The 16,486-nt window shown below is 41.5% G+C and overlaps 3 protein-coding genes across 3 annotated transcripts; all 3 read left to right on the forward strand.

The window, feature by feature from the left end:
• The first annotated feature begins 8,171 nt into the window (after positions 1-8,171).
• LOC108075896 (Odorant receptor 33a) lies at positions 8,172-9,356 on the forward strand. Its single transcript, XM_017168516.1, has 2 exons — positions 8,172-8,887; positions 8,945-9,356. Exons 1-2 carry the CDS (start codon positions 8,172-8,174, stop codon positions 9,354-9,356), a joined length of 1,128 nt encoding a protein of 375 aa, XP_017024005.1.
• A 497-nt stretch (positions 9,357-9,853) lies between these two features.
• Positions 9,854-11,045, forward strand: LOC108075779 (Odorant receptor 33b). The gene is made up of 2 exons (XM_017168341.1): positions 9,854-10,581; positions 10,634-11,045. The coding sequence occupies exons 1-2, from the start codon at positions 9,854-9,856 to the stop codon at positions 11,043-11,045; spliced, it is 1,140 nt and encodes a 379-aa protein (XP_017023830.1).
• A 418-nt stretch (positions 11,046-11,463) lies between these two features.
• Positions 11,464-12,688, forward strand: Or33c (Odorant receptor 33c). Its single transcript, XM_017168330.1, has 2 exons — positions 11,464-12,206; positions 12,265-12,688. Exons 1-2 carry the CDS (start codon positions 11,464-11,466, stop codon positions 12,686-12,688), a joined length of 1,167 nt encoding a protein of 388 aa, XP_017023819.1.
• The last annotated feature ends 3,798 nt before the right edge of the window (positions 12,689-16,486 follow it).

Raw genomic sequence — 16,486 nt, forward strand, 5'->3', positions numbered from 1 at the left:
CCCGGTCAGTTAACCTAATGACCGGCATTCATGGCCATTTCCCTCTCGTGACGGCTCAAAACTTTGGCCTCACCGTCCAGCCTTTTATGTGCCCTGTCTTTTGTCATTTATCATAACTTCAGTGAGCCCCCCGCCAGCGGGAAACTCTTTCAATTGTCCAACGTAAAATTTAGTGGCAATAAGAGCCAGACCTTCGGGGCGCGGCGGTGTGGCAACTTTAGTTTATGGCTTAAACCAAAGGAACAAACTCATTCTAAAATTAAAACACTTCCCCATTTATTCTTTGCGTTTTTTTGTTTGCTGGCTGGACGGGTGCCAGGGAAAATTGTCAAGTTATGTCAGCAATGAAAAATTATTGCATAAATTAATTACGGACAATGAACGTGCGAGGAGGAAGCTCGACTCAAAATTATTAAGCACGTGCTCGGCAGGCGGAATTGTACCCGTTTTTGAGGTCGTATGTTGGGGTGCTCATGGCGTATACGTAATGCCTGCCATTTGCTTTCACTTGTACAATGTCTGCGAGTAAGGACAAGCAATTAACCGCATGTGCATACATGTTGTGGTTCCTTTGTCCTTTTTACCTGGAAATTACATTTCTGGAAAACGTACAAAGAGCTTCTTAAATGCATAGACAGTCCCTGACTTTGCTGGCTAAATATAGTTTTAATTGAATTTCCGTGATGATTGTATGTATGCCTTTTCTAAGGGTTTAAATAATACAATTATTATAAATAATATTAATAAACTTTAAATTCACCCATATTTTACACTAATATGACTGTCTTAATAAAAACCTTTGCTTAGCACGCCGTTTTTCACACTGAAAACCTATCTAAGCCCTTGAAGGGCTTAACTAAAATCCATGACCCTCTTTTTATTGATTTATCCTTGAAATACCTAGATTTTTAAGCTGCCTTATATACATTACATGACAATTATCCTCAAGGCACATTCGGCTGAAAATCCCATTCACATATCAATTATTAACCGTAGGAAATTTCGTTGCGTCAAATTGCGCATTCGCCGCGTGGGCCACCGTAGCGGCCGTGTGCCGCCTGTCTAATGAAAAACAAATCCGTCAGCACATCGTCGTCGTCAGCGGCGGCGTTGACGGTGACAGCCGAGCAACGCATCAAATTAGCTTATTCCCTCCGCCTGTGTGTTGTGACATTTTCAAGGAAAAAAACAAAATAAATAAAAAACAATAAGGAAATAAATTCAAGAGTAAACACAAGTCACACGGGGCCATCCATCAGGACATTCAGGACGACACTTGCCTCCTCTCAGATTTCTCCTCGAGTTTTCTTGATTTCTCCCCTGTCAATCGGATGAAGCGAAAGCTGAGAGCTGAGAAAGCAGCAGATAGCTTGTTCAATTAAATTAAATATATATTCTTTTCGATGCGAATCTCGCTGCAATTGTCTTTCGCTCTTTGTCTTCGGGGGTGAGGGGACAACAACAACAACAACGTTACGCTTAAAAATAGCCGCCCATTGGCCAAGGACAAATTATGGTTATTTTTGAAGCCATACAAGCGGCGTTGACTGCCGCAGGGCAAAGAAAACAAGTCACATAAAACAAAAGGTATTTTCTGAGTTTTGTTACTGCTGTGTTATTATTGCTAGCACATTTTCACTTTCTCCGTCCCAGTTCTCGTTTATTTATCTTAAATTTTTCGCTTAGTTACATTTTGCTTTTATTTTTCTTGCACTTTTCTTTTCTTTTAATTCTTGCTTGCGCTAGATTTATCGACGCTTTTCCTTCTCTTGTCACTCACACCACACACAAACAGTATTGTTTTTCGTTTTTCACACGTTATTTCTTGAATGGCTTGATCTAAAATCCTAACACAAACAAATGAATGGCGGAAAAAGACTGGGAAAATCCGCAGTGAGTACCGTTAGCTGCAGTGGCTTCCAAACAACTGAATTTCCGCCGACAATGCTTTTGAAAACATCTCAAACGCTGCGTTCTCGGTTGCTGTTCGCGCCATGTGCTTCGAACACGTTCGTTGCGGCATTTTCATTGTTGTGTTTTGGGTTCGAAGCGACCCGAGTGCACGGCCCGAAGTGCCTGTTTCCCATTTTCTGATTTTCCCGACCGCCGCCGGCCCCCCCCCCCCCCCCCCCCCAAGCTGAGATGCTGCAGAACGCATACAAATAGCCCAAATGGCAAGGCCTGTTTGGCGGTGAGGAAAACTCTGGCTGGAAAGCGTACTATTTCCGCACGAGGATCTCGCCGTGCGGCATGGCGGAGCTTTGAAAAATTGCTTACAAATGGAAATGAAGCGTGTGTGTAAAGGTAAGTAGCAACATGAAATAAATGACCATTGTTGCTGCGCCACGGACAGGTGAGGAATGTCTGACATATGGCCCACGTCCAAGGATTATGTGTGGGCTGGAAATATTGCTAGCTAATGATTATCACACAGAGTATTTATTCAGATTTTGCGATAACTAACACTAAGGGAATTTTGGGGAATATAAAGTTCAACTTCATAAAGAGAAACTTAATTGCTATAGACTTTAGATGCAATATCTTTGATGTTTTTAAATTCAAAAATTATTTGCATAAGTACAAAATTCTTAAAGACCTAACTTAACCATAAATCCCTAACTTAAATTACTCAAATCTTCCTTTATTAAAACTAACCTCATCTTGGTAAAATCTTTAAAACTAATTGTTGGAATTTCCAGCTTTCCACACACCTTGTACCACTTGCCATTGGCCACACATTCATGATGAATGATTGTCCTCTTGGTACCCAATGTCAATTATTGATGATGCTCTGGACCTTTTTGTCTGACCGCAAGTCATCACATTAATTAAAGGCACGCCACAGAATCCAGCAAATACGAATAGTTCGATTGAACGCAGTGAGAGGTACAGAGAGAGAGAGAGAGAGCAAGGTCGGGCCGTGGATGTGGAGCCCTTATCCAGGCAGCTTCTAATTCTTGCTGAGGCTCATTCTCAGGCGTATCCTGAGCCCTTGGCCTGGCACGTAAAATATGCCAACTGTAAGGAATTTTGCGGCAACGCCTCGCATAGCTGCCAGCGTGTAAAATGAGCGATAAGCGAGAGGAGAGGCTGGGATAAGGGAGCTGAAAGCGAAGAATGAAGGCAACTTTACACGGAGAAAATAAAAGTAAGTAATAAATAATTCATGTTTTAAAACTATTTTTAGAAATTAAAGTAAAATATGTCTGGGAGAAAATCATTTCTTAAATTTCTGAGACCTCAGACGGACAAGAACTTTTTTACCCAATTTAATTTAAGTTATTAACATGAATGAAGTACTAGAATGATTCTCGGTGCATAGACTGTTGAGCCAATGGATGGAACTGGAGGATTGGCGAGGGAGTTAGCTTCGCCTGCAGTTTATGGTTGTAGTAGTTAATAAAGCGAAAACGGAAAGCCGCAAGATGCGAAAGAGAATGGGTATATAACGAAATCCCGAACGGAGGAGGAGGCGGCCAGAGTCGGGCACAGCTTGGAGCAGAACAATCAATTTCACGTCAATTGGTTCATATTTTATAGGCTGAGCCTCGGATGCGATGACGACTACGTCGACACGGATGTCGGCTGTTGGATGCTGGATGTCGAAGGTCGGAGAGGATATCAGTGGCAAAGGAGTTGGCATTAAGGTTATACATAGTTCGAGTCGGGCAACTGTATTCACTGCTGAAAACTAATGTCCCAAACGCAATACTTGACCCAAACAATATTTGGCACTGACAGCGCCGGCTAAGCTCGCCCAAACAATTGAAATGTCAGCAGTTGTTGTGGGCGTGTAATAACTAAGCTGCTGGCCAAAAAGGGAAATGGAGCTGTAGCCTCCAAAAGCGGCTTAGGCAGCCGGAAAGAGGGACTGAGTCAGACTTGGGTGGCTCTGGGAGCTCATAATTTGACAGGTCGAAATTGAAATGCACTTACCCGGGCAACAGCTGATCAGGACGTGTTGAAGAAGCCATAATCCCACCTGAAAGCAATCAATAAAAGAGCACGTTTCAGCCAAAAATTGAGAACAGTTTAAAATAAATCCATAAAAACCTTGAATGCAATAGTTTTTGGTTTGATTCTTTATATTTTTAGGAAACTAATATTATAATTATATAACATTTTCAATTCAAGTTTAAACCTCTCAAAATCATTTTTATAACGAAAATGTAGAATTTCCCTCTTCAAGGGTCGACAAACTTTGGAAAGCCATCCTTGGACTCAAACAATGTTGTTCCACTGCCAAATCTAAGCTGACTACGCAAAACTTTTGTTTGGCAAGCGAAACGCGTTCTATGCAAAACTGTAAGCGGAAACCGGGGCTCCCGGCCATGGATGAGACTAGAGACCAGACCGAATTTTGGTCAGATTAGGAGCAGGCTGCGTAATTTCGGCAACGGCAACATTTGATTGATTGCCGGCGCGTCGTGTGTGCGTATAGGCGGCCTACCCGGCGTATGCGCAATTTGAGAACATTACAAATATGGCAAGCGCGTGACTATGGTGTGCTCCTCCTTCCCTCCCTTAATTTGCATCTCTTTAAACGAACAACAAAAGGCATTTTCATGTGCAACTAGACGTCGTCACCTGCAGCTCTCTCCCGTTCGTTCCCTGCTAATGAGCAGGTGTGGCAAGGTCAAATGTGCAAGCACTTAGCCTAATGATAAGCAAAGAAGAATGCCGCAGAGCTAGCTGCACGAAAAATACCACTGAGAACCATTAAAGGGGTGGCGAGGGAAAGTAAAAGCCGCCGGGCTGTCCGGTTAAGGAGAACTACACAAATCGCTCAACACTTGGCAGCACTTAAATGGGGAAAACCACATGATAAAATTAGACGATTAGCCGTAACCGCAAGTACAAACACACACACACACATATATGGCTAGACCACGACTAAGCACATTATATCAAAGGGCGTAGTCAAAAAGGGGGTTTTAAATAATAAAAATATTATAGATTATAATATTCTGTATATAAAAATAGATGTAGCTTTAAAATATCTATCTAATCTTCTGCTGTTTAATAGAAATTTCCACCCTGATAGTCGGCAAATCACGCACAATTTGTATGTTGACTTCCCAAACAACTCTGGAGCATCCCCTTGGGTCGCGACCCTGTCAAAGAGCACACAGAACGCAGAACCAAGTCCATCCGCAGACCCCGACTAGACCGAGTAAACAATCGGCGAACGCGGCTGCCGATTCATGCGAGCTCCATGTTGCCCGCAACCGACACTCGATTTCGATTTCGGAGCACTTCACCCCGTGACCCCTTGCTGCTTAAAAAAAACAGAAAAAAAATAAGAAAAAAAACCACAAATATAAAACCATAAAGCGAAAGAAACACACACAATTTTTTTGTGTTTTGCGCAGTGAATATTTCCGCTGTGAAAAATCGTTTGAAATTAGTTAAACAAAATATAGCGAACAGCGATAAAGCAATAAATACTTGACACAGTGCCTTCGGTTTCAGCATAAACAAGCACAGACTGTGGGAAAGTATTCAGATATCAATTTAAATATAGTTTTATCCTTTAATTTGGCTATTAAATGATTAATTAACAATTTGAAGTCAAGCAGAAAACGTTATATAATATATATATAAGAAAAAGGCTAGTTGTTATTCCTATTTTACAATTCTTATACATACAAATATGGAATTATTCAAGTCTGCTTAATTTTAAAGATTTAAAATGTGAAATTTTATTTTTACATATTATTAATATATAGGCACTTTGAAAAGTTTTAATATAGTATTAATTAAGTGTTGATAAAAACAAATGCTTTTTCCCTCACCTCTTAAACCTACTACTGTAAAACCACTCTCCATGATTCCGTTATATCCTTTAAGTTATCCTTGTAAGGGATATAAAACCTCACCTCCATTCTGAAATTCTTTAACCCATTTTATGGGAAACGAAAAATGTATGACAAATTTTTCTGTGCTGACACACTGCTGACTTTGGTTTTCTAAAAATCATTTCCCATTCATTTTCTGTTGGCGAAATTCTGGCATTTTTCTGCACTTTATTGCTTTGATATTTTCTACATTTTCAAGGGTGGCGAGTTTGGATTTAATAGCCTCGCATTTCTGCGGATATGCAGCTGGCGGGGGGAACCACATCGCTGCGTGCTTATCCAGCGATAAAAGCAATGTGTTTTATGAGCTTTAAACTTCTAGATTGGTTTTTTTTTTTGCTCGCCAATTTTGAAATGAACATTTAATTGTTTACCCAAGTTGCTTGGTGTGTTTACTTTAGATGCAAAATTAGTTCCCAAAGGGTAATAAAAACAAGGCGTTTGATGCTAAACAGAGAGCGAGAGAGCTGAGAGTTAATCTAAGCTGGAAAATCTAATAAATTACAGTGCAAACAGTATGACAAGTTCGGGACTGTGTGTGACCTTGCCCATCACAACAAATTGAGCATCCACAAACACACACAGATGGGTCCACGCCCTTCCATTTAGCCTTCTGCCTTTTTGATAAATTTGAAAACTGTCAGTTTTGACCGATAAAACAGGAATACTTCCACCACCAACTCACATTCCGGGAACTTTATCGGCGGCCACGCGCCAGTTGCCCCCGGGCCCAAATGTGTGGGGAAAAAATAAGATTAAATTACATTTTGCACACAGTTGTGATTTTCATTAATTTAGTGCACATAAACACACACATTTGAGGCCAAAAAATCATATAGAAAAGAGAAAACTTTTCCAAAAATTCCAAATCAAATAACTTTGGCAACTTTTCTCGCTCGAGGGAGTGAGACAAACCCAAACCACAAACGAAAAGTACAAAAAAGTTTACCCAAAAAAGTGGCAGCTGCCTCTTAATTATACACCACAGTTACAGTGGGCATATTGTTTGTTTTAACAAGAATGTAACATATTCAAAATACTTAATTTTAGGATATGAATATGAATACGTTTATTTAAATTTCTCAAGAGCGAGGAATTTTTCTATTAAACCCTTTCAAAGGGCATCCAAAAATTGAACAAGATTGTTGTGACTTGCCTTTTTGGCAACACTTTTTCGCGACATTGTCATGGTGTCTCATTTTGGCATTACGTATACGCAACGGTGGCTTAGACAAACAAAAAAAAGTGAACTATTTTGTCTCCTGGCCGGTCTGATATCCTCGGCGGAAATAAAACCGAAAAAGCTAGTCGGATGGGGGATGGTAAGAAGATTGCAGGACAAAGCCAAGTAAGCGTGAAACTCATCTGACATCTTTTTAGCTGTTTTTTTTTTGTTAGCGGTAAAAGAAGACCTTTTTAGCATACAATGTCGGCTGAGCCCTAGTTCTTCTCATAGAGAATTTGCAATCGGAAGTCATTGACGGCACTCATAAAACAATTTCGATGGAGAGCACTAGCCATTAAATTAGTTAAAGGATGGAAGTTTTCCTGGACGAAAAAGTCTGCATTTCTCATTTGCAAGCAGCTGCAAGAAAGAGATTTTAATGTCAAATTATGGCAACTTTGTCCTTGCAACTTGCAACAGTTTCGGCAAACAAAACACAGATTATAAGGCAACTTTAGTTCAACTTTTTAACAGCACTTTTTATTGCCATCTTAGTGACCTTCGTACTTGGTGAAAACAAGGACAAATAATACTCCAAATCGATATAATACAGGTTACAGGCTTAAAAAGCATCACATAAATCACAAAAATATAATTTATTTTATAAATTCATTTTCCTGGCCAAGGAAAAAAGAAATATAAAAGTATTTTTGGCATAATCCAACAAAAAGACAGGTGTCAAGCGTTTAACACCAATTATGGGTAATTACAGGTTCAACAATTACGCCTATCCCTTGAGTTGAGCAGCGTAATTAAGGCACATTTTAATTGCTCCCAGAAGTGACTATAAAAACAGGAAACATTTTGTCACCTCTCTGACTTTCTTTAAAATGGTTTTGTCCTGGCCGGTCGTCAGCAGTGACTATCTGTACTGGAATAACAAACCATTTCTTAACTCTGGAAAATCTAACCAATGACTTGGACACTCCCATGAAAGGTTTATTCATGTCTAATGTATGGTCACCACCAGGCAGGTGTTAATTGTCTAAGCTAATTAAATTTAATTACCAATTAATTATTACTATAATTCAATGGAAAACCTTCTATAAAACCGAAAAGCCACTGTAGTATTTGAAACTGTCTTAAACATGGAGTCCGCCCCACCGGTTGTCAGGAGTGATAAGCTCTACAAGACCTACTGGCTCTACTGGCGACTCCTGGGCGTCGAGGGCGAGTATCTATTGCGCTGGCTGCTGGATATCGTAATCAGCTTTTTTATCACCTTCTGGAACCCCGTCCATTTAATAATCGGTCTATTTAATAAGTCAACGGCGGAATTGTTCAGGAGCCTGCATTTTACCACCGAATGCTTTTTCTGTAGTTTAAAATTTGTGTGCTTTCGGTGGAAGCTGGCCGAGATTAAAGCCATCGAACGGTTGCTCAAGGAGCTTGATCAACGAGCTGAGAGCGATGAGGATCGCCAATTCTTTGACAGAAATACAAAGCACATTCTCTCGATAAGTTATTTAGTGGCTGCTGTTTCGGCCATAATCACAGGAACAGCCTCTGGGCTGTTTAGCTCTGAGAGAAAACTAATGTATGTGGGATGGTTTCCCTATGATGTCCAGGGCAGTTCACTCATCTTTTGGATAAGCTTTTGCTATCAAGCTATTGCAGCCAGTGTGGCGATTCTTGAGAACCTGGCCAACGATTCATATCCCCCGATGACGTTTTGTATACTCTCAGGACACGTAAGACTCCTGTCGAAGCGCTTGAGTCGTATAGGATACGATGAGAAGGTGACCATGGCTATGAATACAAAGGAACTTATTGAAAACATCAAAGATCACAGCAAAATAATGGAGTAAGGATATGTGTAATTTTGTATTATTTAAAAATAATATTTTAATTATTATTACAGGATAATTCGTCTGCTCAAGAGCACTCTATATTTGTCCCAGCTTGGCCAGTTCATCTCCAGTGGCATAAATATATCCATTACGCTGATTAATATCCTCTTTTTTGCGGAGAATACCTTTGCCATCATCTACTATTTCGTGTTCTTCGCGGCCATGCTTATAGAACTCTTTCCGAGCTGTTATTTTGGCACCTTGCTGTCCATGGAGTTTGATAACATCACATATGCCATCTTCTCGAGCAATTGGCCTAGATCGAATAGGAGTCACTGCCGAATCCTGATTATACTGATGCAGTTGGCGGTGGTAAAGGTAAACATTAAGGCCGGAGGAATGATTGGCATCGGCCTGGACGCGTTCTTCGCCACGGTACGCATGTCCTACTCCTTCTTCACCCTGGCCATGTCGCTTCGATAGGAAAGTTGTTTTATTTTTACATCAGAGTACCACCCTGCTACATCAATATATATTTATTAATTTATTCAAGGATATCCCACTCTTATTTACACATATGTAACACAACCATTAACAAGGGAATTGAACCCATTTTTGGTTTTATTTATTAACTATGAACGCTTAATCAATAAAATGTTGCCTCTCAAACCTAAAATATTTATAATGTTGCCGCCTTCAAAATGAATAATTACACAGCATTCCCACATCGAATTGAAATGGTAAATTAAACCATTAAACAAAAACCCACGATGAAATGATTCTCGCAGGCTGACAATCCATCAGCCGCGTGCTCCTACCCAAAAAGAGGTGTGAATTGGTTAACAAAAATTACAGGGATACATGTAACGTAAGAATATGCTAGCAAATTGGTGGGCGTTACGCCAGACGTCTGTTATTTTCTCCTAGTCAGAGTATAAAAACGGAAGAACCATAGGCCTCATGGCTCAATTGTCTCGAACATGGAGTTGGACTCGTCCGCAATTAGCAGTGGAAGCATCTACAAGGTCTACTGGCTCTACTGGCGCTTGTTGGGCTTGGAAAGCGATTTTCCCCTGCGACATGTAGTGGATTTCCTGATCACATTTTTTGTAACCTTCTGGTATCCAATCCATTTAATCCTTGGTCTCTGCATGGAGCGAACCCTGGGCGATGTCTGCAAAGGTTTGCCAATCACAGCCGCCTGCTTTTTTGCCAGCTTCAAGTTTATTTGCTTTCGCCTGAGGATGGCCGAGATTAAGGCCGTTGAGGTTCTCTTCAAGGAGCTGGACCAGCGAGCTGTCACTGCCGAGGAACGGCAATTCTTCAGCCACAATACGCAACGTGAAGCGAATTTCATCTGGAAAAGTTTCCTGGTGGCCTACAACCTTTCAAATTTCTCTGCTATTGCCTCGGTTCTCTTTGGCGGAGGACGAAACCTCCTGTATCCCGGCTGGTTCCCGTACGATGTTCAGGCTTCGGCTCTTCGCTTCTGGCTTAGTGTTAGCTACCAGATAGCCGGCGTGAGTTTGGCCATTCTTCAAAACCTGGCCAACGACTCGTATCCACCGATGACTTTCTGCGTGTTGGCCGGACATGTGAGACTGCTGGCCATGCGATTGAGTCAAATCGGACACGATCGGGAAGCGGATAAGTTAGTTATTGCCAGGAAGTTTACAGAGAGCATTGAGGATCACCGAAAGCTCATGAAGTAAGTTATTATTTCTAAGTTGAGCTTAATTATATAAAAAGATTTTTTTCAGAATCGTTGAGCTGCTACGCCTCACCATGAACCTGTCCCAGCTGGGTCAGTTTGCGGCTAGTGGCATTAATATTTCCATAACGCTCGTCAACATTCTGTTCTTCGCGGACAATCACTTTGCGGTGACCTACTACGCCGTGTACTTTCTCTCCATGGTGCTGGAGCTCTTTCCTTGCTGTTACTATGGCACTCTGATCTCCATCGAGATGGGCCGGCTCACACATGCGATCTACTCGAGCAACTGGCTGGGAATGAAGCGAGGCTACTGCCGCAACTTGCTCATTTTCATGCAACTGACGCTGGCCGAGGTCCAGATCAAGGCCGGTGGCATGATTGGTATCGGCATGAATGCCTTCTTTGCCACGGTTCGACTGGCCTACTCCTTCTTCACGCTGGCCATGTCGCTGCGATAATGGACAATGGACAGTGCACAGTGGATAATGGATAATGAGGCAGCTGCTCGGCCGACGGGCAATTGGCGCCTGCATTTGCATGGTCGCTTAATTTAAATTACCACTAATGGCAGCCATTAACGGAGGCTTTATGAAAATTGTATTGGCGCCGTTTAAATGCCGTTTAACCACCGATTTTGCACACGGAAAAAATTGAAATCCATATCTATGAAATGTGAAAAAGGAAATTTATTTAATTACATAACAACACACACTATTCTTTTAATAAATGCGTAATAATTGAGACAATGCATGTGTCTTAATAATTTTGCAGATTATATATTGATTTGAATATAATGAATGATTTCCCTCAGTGTTTTCTTAGAATGCATTCCTTTAAAACGCACTTTCTTCAAAAATAGTGCCCATTCGGTGCACCATGGTCTTCATAAACAGTGTTCGCTTTTATCGCCCATTCTGGCTCTGCATGCAACTGCTAGCTCCCAGCTTTTTCAAGAAGTCCACCGGACCCTGCGTCCGTGCTTATGAGGTGGTTCTGCACGTCCTGGTCACCGCCTGGTTTCCTCTACACCTGCTACTGCATCTTCTGCTGCATCCCTCTCCGGCAGATCTCTTCAAGAACCTGACCATGTCGTTGACTTGTGTGGCCTGCAGCCTGAAGCAGGTGGCTCAATTGTACCGCCTGCCCGAAATTGTGGAAATTGAGTCCCTGATTGGGCAACTGGATGCTTGCATCGAGGGCGAGCGGGAGCTTCGCTACTACCAGGATCATTTGCTATGCCGAGCCAGGCGCTTCACCCGATGCCTGTACATTAGTTTCGGAATTGTCTACGTGGTGTTCTTAGTCGGTGCTTTTGCTAAGCTCTTCAACGGAAATCGGGACCTTATTTATCCCGCATATTTTCCGTTTGATTGGAATAGAAACCAATATCTCTTTGGTATGGCCTATGGCTACCAAATGTTCAGCATCATAGTCGAAGGCTTCCAGGGCTTATCCAATGATACCTACTCGCCCTTGACCCTATGCTTCTTGAGCGGACATCTTCACCTTTGGGCCATTCGAATGGCCAGGCTTGGCTTTGAAGAGGAGAAGAAGGAGACTCCCATGGAGCAACATCAAAGGTTGCTGGAGTATATCGAACAGCACAAGCTGCTGATGAGGTGAGTTCTGGTCAGATTTTATTGAAATACTGTTATAAAATATATAATACCTTGGCAGACTTCATCACTTGACCAGCCGGACCATTAGTGCCGTGCAGCTGGTCCAGCTGGGCGGTTGTGGTGCCACTCTGTGCATCATCGTTTCCTACGTGCTGTTCTTTGTCAGAGACTTCATGTCGCTGGTCTACTACCTGGTCTTCTTCGGCGTGGTCTGTGTGCAGCTCTTCCCTAGCTGCTACTTTGCCAGCGTCGTGGCCGAGGAGGTACACCGTTTGCCGTACGCGATCTTCTCAAGCCGCTGGTACGATCAAACCCGAGGCTATCGTGGCGACCTGCTCATCTTTACCCAACTTACGTTGGGGGCCACCAACCTGATGATGCGGGCCGGGGGCCTCATCGAGTTAAATTTAAATGCCTTTTTTGCCACCCTGAAGATGGCCTACTCCCTGTTCGCCGTTGTGGTGCAAATGAAGGGCAGATGAAGGCTCTGCCAGTCGCTTGTTAATTAAATGGTGGAAGGATGGTCGCCGTTACTTTATTGATTTTCTCACCTGAAATTGGCCAAAAGTGGGGCAATCAACGCATTGCAAATGAAATTTCATTAATAGGCCCCGTCGCGCGATACGCAAATAAACAGAAGCGTTTGGCCCAGCTTCTGGTTTTCCGTCCGAACAATGGCACATTAAAGTGAATGAATTGTTTACATAAACGTACAATCCGTATCCGAAACTGATTTCTGTTTGCGTATTTTGTTGTTGTAATGCCTGCATAAATCTGTATAAAATCAGACTGCTTTGTATTATTTAAGAATAAAAAAATCGAAGGCCCATCAATGAATACGATTGGTAGTTTTTTACAGGAATTTTAAGCATTTTAGGCAAAGCAATTAAATTCAGTAATTTTATTAAAACTTACTTTTTTCCCACATTTTATTGACTTATGACAGAATTGTTGAAACTTTGAAGGACTGTCTTGGGGCACCCTAAAAGTGTGTACGTGATCCCAACATGTTTTCCGATGCTTAAGCCTTTTTTATCTATAGAAATTTAATCAAACTTGAAAGCTTCGATGAATTGATATGAAATTTTTGAGCAGCCCGAGGACGCACTGCCAGTTTATTAATGATTTTTAATTAAAACTCTTGCCAAGCGCGGCAATAATTGAATTCTGAAATGTTTCCGTCGCATTACTTTTGCTTAAACTGGTTGGAATTCAATGAAAGTACTCTGGGAATACCCTTATTTAAAGGCTATATTGGCGAACAAATATATATTAGTTAAAGTTTTATATTTTTAAATATCTGTTTATTTATTAACTATTTATTTTTCAAAGCTTAGACACCCCTAGAATCCTTCAAAGTATATTTACAGACTCGACCATCGTGCAAAGTTATCGAGCATTCCTTTTCCCCAATTAATAGGTGAAATTAAAAGGCAACCGTGAATTAATTCCCTGATTCCAGCATGAACATGATAGCTCCTCGAAATGGGAAATGCTTGTGCAACAAGGATATGCTGTCGTGGCAACGGAAAATATATTAAAAAGTATTTCACTGCCCTGGCATGGAGGGATCCTTTCGAGCGAAATGCAAATGACGATGAGCCGATGGCGTTGCAGGCCGGCAAAGTGGCAAAAGGACATGGTGGACTGCATAAGTAACCAGGCAGGAGGCGTCGGACTCGGACTCGGGGCGCCAGCAAGTAGGTGTGGCCAAGGACACGCGTGGATTCACACCGTGGCCCCCTGGCAATTTATTGATGCCAACGCAACGATGAGTGCGTACAAATTGCCTGAAGTGTGTGGGGGAAAGGGCGGTACACTGAGGAATTATAACAGATTTTATTTATTTTCAACGGATTTTAATATATTTAATATTCATATTAAATATTTATTATAATTACTTTTCTTGAAATGTAAATAAAATTTGTATTATTTGCCAATGAAATAGTTGCTCCAATTCCGAACTCGTTCTAAATTTCTCTCAGTGCAGCGTGAGAATTGCGATAAGGGGTTGTGTCAGTTCAATTTGTCGCCAGCAGATGGCGCTTTCCTATCTGTCGAACACGCGAAAACCAGCAACCAAGCAGCCATTAAAATGTCCCCCCAGCAACACTTTTGCGTCATTATTGAAAGCAATTTCCCACGGCAAATAGAAAATCGAAAAACAAAGCAGAATCGAGAACGAAAGCGAAAAATAAAAAATACAAAATAAGAATAAAATCAAAAGCACACACTCGCACACACTGGGGAGACAGACTTTGGAGTAGAGGAAGAAAATGCGACAAATTCCGGGGCTCAGGACGCAGCTTAGAGGCTCGATGCCCGATGCGCGATGCTGCGAATATTGCGCATACGCCACCCCAGGGAGCAACGGCACTCAAAATGCCTCCCGTCCCAGCCGATCCCATCCAGAGTTGGAAGGAGCCACCGCCGCACAGGCCCAATTGCTGGAGGTGATTTAACTTTTTCTGCCTGCCATTCATTTCCTTTTCAATAGCACAAAAGCACACACACACACACAGACAACGCGCACCGGCAGAGATGGCAGAAATATTGTTGGCATACTTTTTCAAGTGTTTCCTGCCTTCCTGCACGCTGTGTGTCCTGTTCCTGGCTCTGCTGTTTATTTTAACTTTTGGCATTTTCAGCGCCAACCGGGGGAATTTCGCCTGTCTGAAATAGGAAAGTAAAACAAAAAGCGGTTAAACAAAAATATGAAAAATAAATTGAAACACTCAACCGCCTCTCTAGCTCCTGCTGCTGCTGCTGCTGCTGCTCTGTCTGCCTATCCGTCTATCTGTCTATCCCCAGGAGGGTCTTCCACTCAATCAGAGCTTTGGCTGTGGCGACATTGGGACTAAAAGTCAACCCCAGCTGTAAATAAAGCAGATTTGAGGTTTGGCCACCGTCCGGCCGCAGATTGAGTGGCTGTCACTCCAGCCAGAAAATCACAATTTTATTGCCACATCGAGTCTCTGTATGCAGATGGCAGCAAGCAATCACATTTTTCATTGCATTCTGCTACTGTTTTCCCTTGTTGGAAAACTGTCAACAAAATAGCTCATTTTAAATGCAAACTATGCTGTATTTTTAATCAAGAGAAATATGTTGTGACAAGCTACAAGGCCTGGCAAAATTCTGAGAATATTTCAACTGGATATTGGTCTAACGAGATCAAATAAATATTTTCCTGAATTTAATTGAAATAAATAAATACACTTCAAGTTAATAATTTCATAAATATTATTTTGAGGTAAGTTTCCACTTATTTAGTTTTAAGGCATTGAAATAATAGCGCGTAGTTGGTAGCACATCATCGTAAATAAACACTTTTCGATATTATTCATATTAAATATAGATTTTTTTTAAATATTTTCCCAATCAATTCAAATATTATATTTACTCCGAACAAATACAACTTTAATTGCTCCAAAAAAACAAGCAATTTAATTGAAATCGCATTGGAAATTGCCTTGGATTATTTAATGAACGCTAATTCAGCAAATGTGTCGACTCTAATTGCCTTTTGGCAGTTGCAAATTGTGAGAAATTGCCGAGCGCACTTTTCCTTGCTGTTGCGAGTGAAAAAGTGAAAAATGATTAATTAGCCGCCGGCAATTTGGCACACAGACTAGGGATTTTCCGTGTACAACTGCATTGAGATTCATGTCGGAATTGGCGAAACTATTTTCCCATTCCACACGACCAACTCAATTACAACATGGCCGGCCGGTTGCCGCTGCCCATGCAATTTTTGCCCAGCAAGCCTAAAAGAGAAAAACAAGCGGAAAACGCGCATCAAAGACAAACAAAGCCGGTGGCTAGAATGGGGATGTAATGGGAGACTCTGTGTGTATGTATGTGTGTGTGAGTGTGCGAGAAAAGTGTCCACCATGTTAGCGTGTTGGGGCGGACAACCGAACTGCCGGCGCCTAAAACTATGCTCCGCGGAATGAATAACAGAGCGGATCAAGTCCGGCGGCTTTTTTTTCGGTGCTCGCTAATGCACTGAGGGAAACAATTGGAGAAAAAAAAACTATTTTTAAATTTAAAAAGATGTAAGATTAAATAAGATAAGAAACAACCTATAATTCTATAATTGAATTGAATTATATTTTATTTTTATATCGGAATCAACTCTTTCCCACAACCACTAGTAGCTTCTCTTCATTCAAATTGCCAATAAATAAAATCTTATAGAAGATGAATGATCATTTCTTTAAGTGCCCTGCCCCGCTACTCCTGTATTTCAGTCATGCATGACAATTTTTTCCAGATGT

This window comes from Drosophila kikkawai, chromosome 2L (assembly GCF_030179895.1).
Source record: "Drosophila kikkawai strain 14028-0561.14 chromosome 2L, DkikHiC1v2, whole genome shotgun sequence".
NCBI classification, from domain to species: domain Eukaryota; kingdom Metazoa; phylum Arthropoda; class Insecta; order Diptera; family Drosophilidae; genus Drosophila; species Drosophila kikkawai.

Coding starts and splice junctions, on each gene's coding strand:
- LOC108075896 (XM_017168516.1), top strand. CDS start 8,172: ATGGAGTCCGCCCCACCGGTTGTCAGGAGTGATAAGCTCTACAAGACC. Junction 8,888..8,944: donor GATCACAGCAAAATAATGGA/GTAAGGATATGT, acceptor TTATTATTACAG/GATAATTCGTCTGCTCAAGA.
- LOC108075779 (XM_017168341.1), top strand. CDS start 9,854: ATGGAGTTGGACTCGTCCGCAATTAGCAGTGGAAGCATCTACAAGGTC. Junction 10,582..10,633: donor GATCACCGAAAGCTCATGAA/GTAAGTTATTAT, acceptor GATTTTTTTCAG/AATCGTTGAGCTGCTACGCC.
- Or33c (XM_017168330.1), top strand. CDS start 11,464: ATGGTCTTCATAAACAGTGTTCGCTTTTATCGCCCATTCTGGCTCTGC. Junction 12,207..12,264: donor CAGCACAAGCTGCTGATGAG/GTGAGTTCTGGT, acceptor ATACCTTGGCAG/ACTTCATCACTTGACCAGCC.